At 35.1% G+C, this 14,181-nt stretch overlaps 1 protein-coding gene across 1 annotated transcript; it reads right to left on the bottom strand.

Moving 5' to 3' along the window:
- Positions 1-749: 749 nt before the first annotated feature.
- On the bottom strand, positions 750-2,278 carry LOC111911007 (putative F-box protein PP2-B12). Its single transcript, XM_023906777.3, has 2 exons — positions 1,796-2,278; positions 750-1,529 (listed from the first exon to the last, which is right to left on the bottom strand). Exons 1-2 carry the CDS (start codon positions 2,123-2,125, stop codon positions 909-911), a joined length of 951 nt encoding a protein of 316 aa, XP_023762545.1. The 5' UTR covers positions 2,126-2,278; the 3' UTR covers positions 750-908.
- Positions 2,279-14,181: the final 11,903 nt, after the last annotated feature.

The following is a 14,181-nucleotide window of genomic DNA, read 5'->3' as shown; positions in this document are numbered from 1 at the left end:
TATTGGTGATTTACAACTCCATTTGAACGGAATATTGAAAAAGGACCAAAGTTGCTACTTTTTGAAACCACAGGTCTATACTTGAAGAGTTTTTTAAAGTTGTCGTCAAACTGCCACTTTTTGAAATGCTCAGGGATCAATTCTGAAATTTTGTATTATTATTATTATTATATGGACCCCAAACTCTCTTTTGATAAACGTGAAATGTCCCTACAAATCTTCATGACCCCACCCCATCACCATTGCAATCAATCACGCTAGGCCAAACCCACGACCATGACGTTTCTACGAAGAATTATCACCTTACTTGAAGCATGGTCTAGAGAAGATGAAGATGGAAGGTGAGATCCATTATTATTATTATTATGATTTTTATATTGTTGTTATTAAAAAGGTTCACTCCACTCCAAATTATAAACTCAAAATAAGAAATAATAGTTGTTTGTAGTAATCTTTAAATGAATTGTACTTAGAAGTAAAGTTGTGGGATTTTAGTTATAGAGGAAATTATGAGAAACTAATGCGAGACATTTTGAATTATGAGTTGATTTTTCATAGCAGTAGCCTTTTTTATTTTTAGCTACAATTATCAATTCAAATCATATCATTTTTAGCAACAATTATCAATTCAAATCAAATCACTTACTTAGTTTTAGAGTTAGAGGTTATGAGTTCAAGTCTTGTTCAAGACTTTGTGGTAATAGTTAATATATTATTTTGCCGGAAAGCTATAAATGAAAGACCTCAAATACTAATAATGTAATAATATCACAAAATTTCAAAACCATCATAGGGGAACTTAAAAGAAAACATGAAGTAATCTGGAAAATTAAAAAAGAAATTAAAAGAAAACATGAAGTAATCTGGAAAATTAAAAAAAGAAAAAAAAAAAAAAAACATCTCTAATCTTAACTTTTACAGGGCTTGGGCCTGATCTCAATTCCTTGAATGAGAAGCCCACCTTTCCAGTTTCCTCCTTTCACCTCCGTCATACTCATTTCCAGTTCTCCTTTTTCTCCTTTCTTGATATAATACTCACCAAGCTCAATCTCCAGCCATCCATCTTCTCTTTGCTTTGGGCCCTTTGAAGAGTGTGTATTAACAGGGACGACGACTGGGTGGTTCGGAAGGTGGCGTCTATGGAACATTCCCATTCTTCTTCTGGGCACAACTGGATATCGTCTTCTCTCTTCAGATTCTGGTTCTAGAAGCACGGTTTGAGTCTGGGTTTCGAGCCCACTGATCCCAATTGAAACCTCTGCAGGTTGATACTCGAATCCGTAAGTTTCTGATGTTGATTTGAAGACGATGAATGCTACGTATGTGGTGTCTGGTGAAAGCATGGAAGTACTGATCCTGCCATGGACTTCAAACCAACATACGCTTATCAGCTCAGCCACCTCTGCAAAACGTGATTCCGGTGATGAGATCCATCGCCAATACCTCGGAGTATCTCCCCAGACAATCGATAGGTCCCTTGCAGCCAACATGTAGCATTTCTTTCCGGTTTTTTTGTCCAGTGAGAAGCTCTGTAAAAAAATAGCATCAATGGCGTCAGTTTAGACAATATTCAAATTTAAAGCTTGAGCCACAATTTTAACGAACAAAGACTCAATCCCACAATTTTAACGAACAAAGACTCAATCCGTTCCGCCGTTTTAGAAAACAGAGGCACCCAAAACTCGAGGCCGTTAAAAAAAATCGGTCTTTGTGGCTAAAATGGTTTTAAATTGATAAAATTAACAAAGTTTGATCTTTAAATGATTTTAACAGAAAAAAAATTCGAGAATTTAACCTTATTGCCGCCATCGATGATGAGAGGATGATCACAGAGACGAAGATACAGCTGTTTCTTGGAAGAAAAACTTAAGGAACAGCCACCGTCTTCGGCCTCGGATACAATCTTCTGGTAATCGAACGGTAAGAAAGTCTCCCAGACGGCGTCCCATTCCGCCGCCGACCTAAAAAGGGAGGAAACCAAGGACAACCTGCAAGCATCCCGAGGGCTGGTGAGGGATAACGCCTTGGCTACGAACCCTTCTGGTAACGACCCAAAGAAATCATCGTCGGCGAAACACCTTTCAACGCTATCTTCATTTTCCATTTTCGATAACCGACTTCTCATATTTGGCAGTTTTTGAAATGTATGTGTATATGTTTATATGAAGAAGATGTATGTGTTTATGTCTATATATATATGGTGTACCTTTCAGCAGTGTCAGATAGCTTAGGGGTTAAGTTTTTTAGTGTTAAAAAAAGCGGTGTTGTTTAAAATGGGTGGACTTTAAGACGTTGGATCTGAGAGTGAATGACGAAATATATAAGAGAGAGAGAGAGAGAGAGAGAGAGAGAGAGAGAGAGAGAGAGAGAGAGAGAGAGAGAGAGAGAGAGAGAGAGAGAGAGAGAGAGAGAGAGAGAGAGAGAGAGAGAGAGAGAGAGAGAGAGAGAGAGAGAGAGAGAGAGAGAGAGAGAGAGAGAGAGAGAGAAGAGAGAGAGAGAGAGAGAGAGAGAGAGAGAGAGAGATTACAACGTGGAGGATGTGGGAAGGAGGGTTATTAACCACACAAGAAAGTGATCGACAGAAGATTCTATGTATGTTCCATTAAAGTCAAATAAATATCAATCGCCATTCCTTAGCATTCAACATTTCATGTTTTGTCTCCCTCGCTAAGATATCTTAAAAGCACACACTTTTATATGGATAATGATTTATGAGTGTAATTAAATTTATAATTATATGTATTAATTTTATCCTTTTTAATAAATAAAGAATTTTTTTTTTGGCACATGACATGTTCTACTTCAATTTAACAAATATCAATATGTGGTAAATGATTTATGAGTGTAATTAAATTTATAATTATATGTATTAATTTTATCCTTCTTAATAAAGAAAGATTTTTTTTGCCACATGAGATGTTCTACTTCATTTTGACAAATGTCAATTTGTGGTAATTTTGAATTATTTTTTTTCACATGTTATTTTATGAGTTTTTTTTTCTATTTTATTAAATTTTATTTAATATTTTAATGTAATAATTGCAATAAATATAGTTTTAAATGGATATCAATTTCATCAATTAGTTTACTTTCTACTTTTAAAATTTTAAATGGATATCAATTTCTAATTAGTTTACCTTCTAAAGATAAAAAAACATTTCAATTTTATATTGGTAGTCCTTTTGGCCTAGTTTCGATGCATACTTGGTCTCTCTGTAAACTAAAATGACTGCAATGCCCCTCATGTATTTATTTTTCAATTTTCTTCCATTTTTTAATTTAATATATATTTATCTATTTTAAGAATTAATAAATAAAGAGAAGCCCCCCCTTCTTTCTCTCTCTCTCTCCCCCTCTCTCTCTCAATTACGAAGCCAATGATTCCATCAAAGAAGTCATTCTTTAACAATCACAAAAGGTTGACATTAAATTCATGACCAAAAGGGCTAAAGGACCAAAATGAAACCATGATAACAAAGTAGTTCTGAACCATAAACCGATGGGTATTACGCAAAACATATAATCATATGTGTGCATGCAACCCTAAATAATTTTGATCTACATTTTCTCTAATTGAACATACAATATGAACGACAATGTAGAAACCCTAGAACTAGTATATAATCAAAACACATAATTAGGGTTATAAAACATACCTTTGATTGTTATATAGCAATAACAATGCAAATCCTTAGTATTGTTCAAACTTTGAGAGCAAGCGTCACAATTATCACGCCTCTAATGGCTCACATCCAATACTAGCAATGTAAGACGATTGAGAAGGAAGAGGAAGGATTCAAAATTTTGACTGGATCTCTTGTAAACAGGCGACCGAAAATTTTAGGGTTATGACCCTATTTATAGTGTAGATAGGAAACCCTAGATAAGCCCAAGTCCAAGATTATCTTAAACTGGGTAATTATCTACTTTCCAAATTATCCATTAAAGACCATTCTAGAAACCCTAAGGCACAAGAAAACCGTCCATAGCCTATGGAGGGTTCTAGATTGCCTCTTGCTCAACTATTGAACAATTACAATTCAGTCCATGCACTTTTAATTAATTCTTTTAATCCCAAAATTGGTTCCAATTAATTTCTGATTAAATATTACTATTTCTAATTAATATATTATTCTCATGAAATATTAACAAATTAGTTATTTCAATTTACTAATTAAATAATAAATCAAACTCTTTCTCCATAATCATCCTCCAAGTTGCTAGTCTTGAAAACAACCCAAAAGGACTGTGCTACAATCAATTTAAGTACATACCTATTATATTTATGGGCTTAGACACCTAATCCAATATAAACATCATTCTTTAACAATAAAAAAGGTTAACATTAGATTCATGACCAAAAGGCCTAAAGGATCATAATAAAACCATGACAACAAAGTACTTCTAAACCATTACATCCAAATGCACAAAATGTTGGATTCGGTGTCTAAGCCCATAACTATTTTGGTATGTACTTGACCCGATTGTGAGCATGGTCCTTTTGGGTTGCCTTCACCATAGCAACTGATAGGATGAACTAAGTAGAAAAAGGATTAATTATGATTTATTAATATATTATATGAATAATATATTAAAAGATAAATCATATTGTTTAATTAATATTAGTTAAGAATTAATAAGAATTAATTTTGTGGCTAAAAGACATTAATTAAATAAAGGGGACTAGAACTGTCAATTGTGTGATAGTTGAATATTGGGCTAATGGACTCCATAGAAGTTTGAGTGGAAAAAATCTATGGGGAAACCCATTAGAATTTGTCCAAGGCTTCTAAGGAGGGAGTCCATGGGCTGCTTAGGGCCTAAGTAGTCAGATTAGGGTTTCCTGGTTGAAAACCCTAATAGCCTACCTATATAAGGAACCCCTAAGGCCCAAAAAACACATGGAAGTAATCCCTAAGGGTTCTTGGACATTTTGGTGCTCCTCCTCCTTCTCCTAGGTCATCTTGTTGCTCATGGTGTTTGTGACTCCATTAGAGGTGCAACATTTGAGGCACTAAACTTTCAAATGTCAATATTAAAAAGGAATTGAGATTGTTATTGCTACATAACAATCAAGGTAAGATCTAAACCCTTATTCATATGTTAATTTGATTATTGTATGCTAGATCTACGGTTTTTGAGCTTTGGATGATTATTGCATGTTCATTAGACAAACTAGATCCAAAAGCTTTAGGGTTTGCATGAACACCATATGATTGATGTAGTGCTCATAACCCAATAGTGGTATCAGAGCCTAGGTCGTTTTCTAGTGAATAGATGCCATAATGAGCTGCCAAAGATCAGGAAATCAAAATTTTTTGCTGTCTGGAGCATGAACTCGACGAGTTCAGAGCCCAACTCGACGAGTTGACTATTCTGTTGCAGGGATTTTTGATTTCTGGCCAGTTTTTTGATGAGGATAATTACAAAAACTCGTTTTTATTGCCTAAAATCGATTTTTTAAGTTTGGAATGATTATCCTCATCAAAATTGATGGATTTGGTTAAATATGAATAATATAGGATTATTATAAGTCAAATATTTAACCTAATAACAATGAAAAGTTTTAATTTACACCCTTAAATTTTATAGTTTAAATTTGAACTTAATAGTTTTAGTTTTTGAAATTTAAATAGTTAAATCTAATTGTTTTGAAAAGTTTCAAAACTTGCCCTCAAGTTTTGGAATTTAAATTTTTGATTAAAAGTTTAATTTTGAAATATTAAATTTTAAGACCCTAGTTTTTGAAAAGTTCAAATTACACCCTTATGGTTTTATTAAGTTAATTAAATGTATAATTAAAAGAGAGTTAATAAATCCTTAATGATATGGTTTATATTTAATTAAATTAAAAGATATAATTTATTTAATTAAAAAACCTAGGATTTTAAAAGTGTAAAATACACCCTTATACTATATATAAAATTAAAAGTCTAATATTATATATGTATAAGTAAAGAGTCGGTCTTACCGTTAGTAGACCTCATTCACGAAGCTGGTCTATAAGGGGTGTTTAAGGAAGCAGCCTGTAAAATGACCGCCATTGGGTATCCATTCTTACCCACCACACTCTTGACTAGTGGAGGGTGTTGGATTAGTGTCTAAGTCCATAACTATTTTGGTATGTACTTGACCCGATTGTGCATGGTCCTTTTGGGTTGCCTTCACCAAAGCAACTTGATAGGATGAATTATGGATAGAGAGGATTAATTATGATTTATTAATATATTATGAGAATAATATATTAAAGGAGAAATCATATTGTTTCATTAATATTAGTCAATAATTAATTAAGAATTAATTTTGTGGCTACAAGATATTAATTAAACTTAAGGGACTAGAACTGTCAATTGTGTGATAGTTGAATATTGGGCTAATGGACTCCATAGAGGATGGAGTGGACGAATTCTATGGGGAAACCCATTAGAAATCATCCAAGGCCTCTAAGGAGGGAGTCCATGGGTTGCTTAGGGCCTAAGCAGTCAAATTAGGGTTTCCTTGTTAGATAACCCTAATAGCCTCACTATTTAAGGATCCACTAGGGCACAACAACGTGGCTAAGAGTCTCCTTAGGGTTTCTACACGTTTTTGGGTGCCACTTCTCTTATCATTCTTCATCCTCTTGCTCTTGGTGTTTGTGAGCCATTAGAGGAGTGACACTTGTGACTCTAAACTCTCTAAAGCCATTACAAAGGAGGATTTGAGATTGTTATTGCTACATAACAATCAAGGTAAGATCTAAACCCCAATCTTATGTTAATATGATTAATTGTATGCTAGATCTAGGGTTTATAGCTTTGGATATTCAATTGCATGTTCATTAGACAAACTAGATCCAAAAGCTATTAGGGTTTGCATGTACACCATAGGAATAATATTTTGCTCATAACCCATCAGCGGTTTCAGAGCCATGGCTGTTTGTTTGATGTATTTGATGCTATTATGCATTATCCTTGCTTAAAATTCAAAATTTAGGGTTTCTGGGGGCTGAACTCGCCGAGTCCATGCCTGACTCAACGAGTCAGCTGGTCAGAAAGAGGGAAAATCAGGATTTTGTGCTTCTTTGGCTGTGGGATAGTTACCAAAACGTTTTTTATTGATATAAATTAGATTTTTTATGATATTGGGTGATTATCTTTGCCAAAATTAAAGATAACTTCATATTAGTTAAATAATTATTTCCTTATATGATTAGATTTAATTATTTGAATTATTTGGTGAATTATCTTGCAAGAATTTGGACTAGGTCAAATTAGATAACCACCAATTAATTGTTAATTATCTTATTTGAATTTTGTGATCTAGAATATTCTTGATAAAGTTTGGAAAAGTTTCAAATTAATACCTTTAGGTTTTATAGTTTAAATTTGAACTTAAAAGTTTTGTTTTTGAAATTTAAATAAGTTAAACCCTAATGTTTTGAAATGTTTCAAAACTTGCCCTCAAGTTTTGGAATTTAAAAGTTGATTAAAAGTTTAATTTAGAAATGTTAAATTCTAAAACCGTAGTATTGTTTTGAAAAGTTCAAATCACACCCTTATGGTTTTATTAATTAATTGAAGTGTATAATTAAAAGAGATTTAATAAACCCATAAAGTTTTGGTTTACATTTAATTAAATTAAAGGTATAATTTATTAAATTAGATCACCTAGTATTTTAAAAGTGTAAAATACACCCTATACTATATATAACATTAAAAGTCTAGTATTATATATGTATGAGTAAACAGTCAGTCTTACCGTTAGTAGGCCTCATTCACGAAGCTGGTCTATAAGGGGTGTTTAAGGAAATTGCCTATAAAATGGCGATTGAATGGGTATCCACTCTTACCTACCGCACTCTTGACTAGTGGAGGGTTGTTAGCCGAACGGATAGGATAGGACAGAAACCTTCCATTATAAGTATAATGAAGTACAAAAGTAACTAAATGCTTTTACAAAATTCCCAATATTAGTTACTTTAGGCAAAATTGAATTGATGCAATTCCATGAAATTACACTTTGTGCCCTTGCGAAGACGTTAGTGGAGCGTGTGTGGTTAACCGGCACACTAAATGGTTCTAAGCAAAGGTAGCAAAGGGTGACTCATTGTTTGTCATAGTTCGGTGGAGCGTGTATGGTTAACCGACACATCGAATAGGTGACTGTAACATTTGGGGACACCATGTAAGTTTGCATGGTTATTCACACCCTGTTTTGTGATCCTCGGCATCCCAGTCACAAATCGAGGGGCATATCAAGATTTACACATGCCATTGAAAAGTTTAATGAATCTCAAGGGATCTAGGAATTTTCAATAGATTTAAAACTTAAATTTCTTTTTCGTTTTTCATGGTAGAAATTGGTAAATCGTCATTTACCTACCTTCAAATATTCTACAACTAGATTACGACATCCCTCTTCTAGGTTGTGGAGTATTGTGTTGGATCCTAGCCTCGATGTTTCATTTGGGTGTCACATCGAGGATCCTAATCAACTTAACTTGAATCCCATTTTGTAGATGTCAAAGTATGACAACTATGGTCCTCCCAAATCCCGTGGAACAAGCTTTCCACATGAAGATGATATTCCACGATTCGATCGGGGAACAAGAGATCATGCTTCACTTCCTCCACCTCCTCCAATTATTCTCCCTAACCCACAAGTTCGAAGGCTTGAAAAGTTCAAGCTCACTAAAGCCCTTTTGACAAGTAAACATGGGAAACCTGTGTGTGTACACGTCTTAAAGATGAAGTCATACATTGATAGGTTAAGGATGTTGGATGTTGAGATTTCAGGTAAGTTGGCTATTGACTGGGTTCTTCAGTCGCTTCCTGAATCATATAATGAGTTCGTTAGAGAGTACTATATGATGAATCATGACATGACCCTCATTGATTTAATCTATTTGCTTATAGCTGCTGAATCAGCAATGATTTGGCGAGCTGGTCGAGCAAATTTGTCTAGTGAATCAAACTCCCAAACTTCAATGGACATTGAAAATGGTGACATTGGAGATCCAGAAAAGGTAAATTCTGAGATAGTTCCTTGTGCCATTCCAAAAGAGTCCATTTTTTTATATTGCCAAGAGAAGGGGCATTAGAGACGAAGCTGCCCTATTTACCTAAGAGATCTAAGAGATGGGAGAGTCAAAACGTATGGCTCTACTTTAGGTAAAATCCATTAACTAACTCTTTTAAGTTAGATTCTTAATACATGGTGTGACAAGATTATATTTTGATGTTTTGTAGGATCGAAGAAAAGAGAGGAAGCTTAAGGGAAGAAGTGAGCTGAATCTAATCATGAAGAAATGGATTTCGATCGCATTCCTTGAAGATTAGATTCTTGAGCTACTACTTGGAGTTAGAATAGATTGCTAAGAAATATGTATTAACATAGTTTTTCAACTGAATTGCATTGTAAGGACAAATTTTTCTGCAATAAAATAAAATTTGATTTTATATTATTTATTTATCCTTGCAATGGCGTGTATGAAAAATTGATGTTTGAATGTTTCTATTAATAGAAATAATGGATTTGATTCTTAATTATGTTATTTGTGGAAATGTCGAGAATTTACCAAATAGGGAGAGTTTTTCATCGCCCAAATTTCAATTGGACAGAAATTTGGAATCATGCAACGAGTATTGTATGATGAATGAAAAACTCACATTTGGGAATTTTAGACTAATTCTTTAACAAAGTGTAAATTGAAGGAGTAGGAGATCAAGTACACTAGGTTGTACGTTGATCAAGTCTACCACAAGAGTGACAAATATGTTCGTTATGATTTACTAAAGTTTAGTGAATATAATTATACTTATAAGATTAAGTGTAATTTTGAGTTGATTAAAAGAGTTTCAATCAATAGCAGAACGAATAAGAAGAATCAAGTAGGAAGAAAGATAAAAGTTTCTTTATTCTAAGAAGAAGGGAGAGTACCTTTTATTATGTTTTATGATAGGTCTTAATGATTAAGAACCATATCTCAATTTATCCTCTAAGTGAGTCTTAGTGCAATTGTATGTCTAAGAAGAGGAATCGAGAATTGAAGAAATGGTTAAATCAAGAAGTCAATCATACTTCGTTCCAATATCAAGTCTTAGAGTTTTACTCCAAGATTGTGAAATTGAGTGACAAGTCTCAAGAAGGTTTATAACACTCAACAAATGTGGAATTTGGAAAAGTTTTCTTATTCTTGCACATTTGTAATTGGTAAGTTGTGTTGTCTTGGATAAGACAAAGACCAACTAGGACCAATTATGTGAAGTGTTTTGTCTTGATAAGAACTACACTAACTCTTGAATATTTGTTTTGTCAAGGAATGTTTCTTGACAAGAGAATCTTATATGTCAAGGATTCAGTGGGAGTCTTAATGGTCTTGAAAGGTTTCAAGAACAAATCAAGAATAAACCTTATCAATCATCACTAGCACACGACTTGAGGTTTATGACCTATCGTGTTGACATTATTTTGTTTCTGTGACATTCCAATTACATTAATTATGCATGTGAGTTCTATGAGTTCTCATTTGAACGCATAAAAGGCAAGCACCTTGATCAATGAAAAGTACATTGATATGAAAGGGTGAGCTGCTTAAATACTTGGAAGACATGGTGGGCACTTGTGTTACCATAATGCATGAAATCAAGATTGAGAAAGTTCAGTCCATATCAGTTTGGATTTGTCGCAAACTTTGGTTTTGACAAATTCACATGGATAGGAAAACATACACCATAAAATCTAAGTGTCATAAGATTCCCTCCTTCATGAAAATGATTGTGAGGAAATGCGTTCACTAAGAGAGATTTTAAGAAGATAGTGATTGCGAAAATTGTATTCCCGAATTTGATTATGGTAACGGTATCCCTTTCCATAATTCGAATTGTGAGATTTGGCAGTTAGTCTGAAATGTTTAGACACACATATGAGCTATCTAAGGCAAAGGTGTATAAGTTTAAGAAGCTTCGATAAAGGATTATCAAAACATTAGGTATTAGAAATATGAACTTCAGAAATTCAATAAGTATTGTTTTTTGGAAGTTCAGTTGCTTTCTAAAACATGTCAAAGCTAGTGGGAGCATAAGTGTTATGCTTATATGATAATAATCATCATGATAGTGGAAGCATAAATGTTGTGGTTGTATGATTATTAAGGCAAGTATTGCAAGTTAGTAATATTAATTATAGAAAACAAGAGTTATACTTTGCAAAGTCGTAAGGTTTGAAAAGTTGTTTTGCTATAATTAAGGGAGAGAATATTGTATTTCGTTTCAAAATCTAAAGCTTAGATTGAGAAATTTTAATAAATTTAGTCAAAGGATACATAGTGTGTTCTTAAATTTTGATTATGATTACGGTATCCCTCTTCATAGTTCGAATTGTAAGAACGAGACACATAAAATATTATGGCAGAAGATTGATAAAGTATCATATCTTTATGTAAGACATTATGCATCGTGTCCCATACGCTTCGGGTATAGGATTGATTGTCAGTGCTATTATATTTGACCATTCTAAAATTTTCCAAATGTCTAGTGCATTTAGAGGGAAAAAGGACTAGAATCGGTTTTGACTAAAATAATTAAACAACTATCAAAGGACGATCCAAAGCTCGCCGAGGATTGGTCGCTTGTGAGTAGTTGGAAGTATGGTATTGGATGACATTATTATGAATAGATAAGATTCTATTAAGAATAAATTGTCATATGGAAAATATGGAAATGTTTCCATATTGGGAGTTGGATATTGAGAATCTATGACTAGATTAGAAACTTTTATGCAAGAAGGATGTTCAAAGGAATGTACTTTGAGTGAGAGACATCATATCTATAGAATTGTTTCTGATAGAGATTGGCAAAGTCTTGATGATTTTGAGTTTTGACTTTACGAAAGAATCGTTGCATAAAATGTTAGGATCTAGCATAAGTAACAAGAATTTGATATTCTTATACTTACGATATGGATTGGGAGTTGTGAAATGAGTATGGTTGGAAATGTGTTCATTTGATCTATTTCACAAAGTAAGGACCGTAGGTAAACATTGTGTGCATGTTAAGAACATGGGACAAGTGTAGTAATAATTCAAGTAAGAAGTTGATTGCCCGAAACAACAAATAATGAGTAATCAATATGGTGATTAAATAAAATGTTTTATTTATACCCAGAGTTTGGGGCCAAATGGGATTAGTATTATTCTTGTGTTTCACTTTGCATGTTTTGACTTCCTGAATAATTAAATTGGTTCAAAACAATCAAATTATTCGAACGGACCACAGTCGTTAATATGTTGCAAGTAGGTATGAATGAAGACTGTCGTGAATTGGTGTGTGGATTCTCTAAAGTGTATTAGACATAAGAAAATGTTTGCTGCAACGTTCATTAGTGCTTATGAATATGATTTGATCATTGGATTAAACCCACACTCACTTGGATCATATAAATATCTCATAACACAAATAAGTAAGGGTATTTTGGGAAATCATCGTTCGGGATCTGGCTGATTGTACACACTGCTCCAACTCGTTTCTCTCTTAAACTCTCTCATTTTGGAAAAATCGTTTCTTTTGAAAAGTTTTCTCAAATCCTCAGTTTGATTCCAGACACAACCGATTGCATCTTCTTGCACCTCCTTGTTCCTCGGGGTCTTAACATTAATATCCAAAATTGCTATCGGTTTCTCAATGTAATTCAGGCTAACATCGACCTGAATGTCCTCTAAGGGTACCTCCGCCGTCTCATCGGCTACACACTTCCTCAACTGAGACACGTGGAAGGTGTTATGAATCTGGCTCAACTCTGCAGGTAGCTCCAACCGATAAGCAACCTTCCCCACTCTAGCAGTCACTCTGAATGGACCGATATATCTGGGACCCAACTTTCCCCGATTCCTGAATCGGATCACCCCTTTCCATGGGGATACCTTCAGGAGGACAAAATCTCCAACTTGGAACTCAAGATCGGATCGTCGCCGGCATGCGTAACTCTTCTGGCGACTCTGAGCTATCAGTAACCTCTTTCTGACCTGCTGAATCTGCTCAGTCATCTTGAGCACTATCTCAGCACTACCCATCACTCTTTGCCCTACCTCTCCCTAACAGATGAGAGTCCGAAACCTCATCCTATATACAAGATCAAAGGGAGGCGTACCAATACTGGAATGGTGGCTATTGTTATAAGAAAACTCAGCCAAGGGAAAATAGGTGTCTCAACTTCCTTCGAAGTCCATAGCACATGCTCGCAGCATGTCCTAAAGCGTCTGAATCGTCCACTCACTCTGCCTGTCAGTCTGTAGGTGGTATGCGGTACTGAAGTGCAATCGGGTACCCAAATCCTCATGAAACCTCTTCCACAATCTGGAAGTAAAACGCACATCTCTATCTGACACTATTGATGTCGGCACTCCATGTCGTGCCACCACCTTTCTCACATAAAGCTCATCCAATCTCTCTGCAAAAGAGCTCTCAATGATAGCAAGGAAGTGATCACTCTTCGTCAACCGGTCCACAATCACCCATATCGCGTCGACACCTCACGCGGTTCTTGGTAATTTGGTGATAAAATTCATGGAAATCTGCTCCCACTTCCACTGGGGAATCTCTAGAGGCTGTAACGGTCCATGTGGATGTTGGCGCTCCGCCTTAACTCAATGACAGGTCAAGCATCTCTCAACTACCCATGCCACATCCCTCTTCATACAGGGCCACCAGTAATCTCTCTTCAGATCCAAATACATCTTAGTGGCTCCTAGATGGATCGAGAATCGTGATCTATGTGCCTCCTCCATTAGTATTCACTGAGCTCCTCCTGTATAGGGCACCCAAATCCGCCCACGGAAATTCATAAGCCCCCTACTATCCGTTTCAAACTCAGAAACCTGTCTGATCACTCGCTCCCTCTTGAGGTTCTCTGGCCTCACAGCTTCCACTTGAGCCTCTCGGATGGTATCTAGGACTGGAGTCATCACCGTCATCCTTATACACACGTCTCGAATCAGATCACTCTCTGCTCTACGACTCAAGACATCGGCTACCACATTAGCCTTGCCTGGGTGATATAAGATCTCCCAGTCATAGTCTTTTACTACATCCAACCACCTCCTCTGTCTCATATTCAGGTTGGGCTGATCCATGAGGTACTTCATATTCTTATGGTCCGTGTATATGGTGCACCGGCCTCCATAAAAATAGTGGCGCAAGATCT

Source organism: Lactuca sativa, chromosome 8 (genome assembly GCF_002870075.4).
Source record: "Lactuca sativa cultivar Salinas chromosome 8, Lsat_Salinas_v11, whole genome shotgun sequence".
Classification (NCBI taxonomy): Eukaryota; Viridiplantae; Streptophyta; class Magnoliopsida; order Asterales; family Asteraceae; genus Lactuca; species Lactuca sativa.
This window is presented reverse-complemented; position numbering and strand designations above follow the sequence as displayed.

Bases quoted from the DNA above. Each gene is read 5' to 3' on its own strand.
- LOC111911007 (XM_023906777.3), bottom strand. From the start codon at position 2,125: ATGAGAAGTCGGTTATCGAAAATGGAAAATGAAGATAGCGTTGAAAGG. The intron at 1,530-1,795 runs GTTAAATTCTCG...ATTTTTTTACAG, and splicing joins TCATCGATGGCGGCAATAAG to AGCTTCTCACTGGACAAAAA.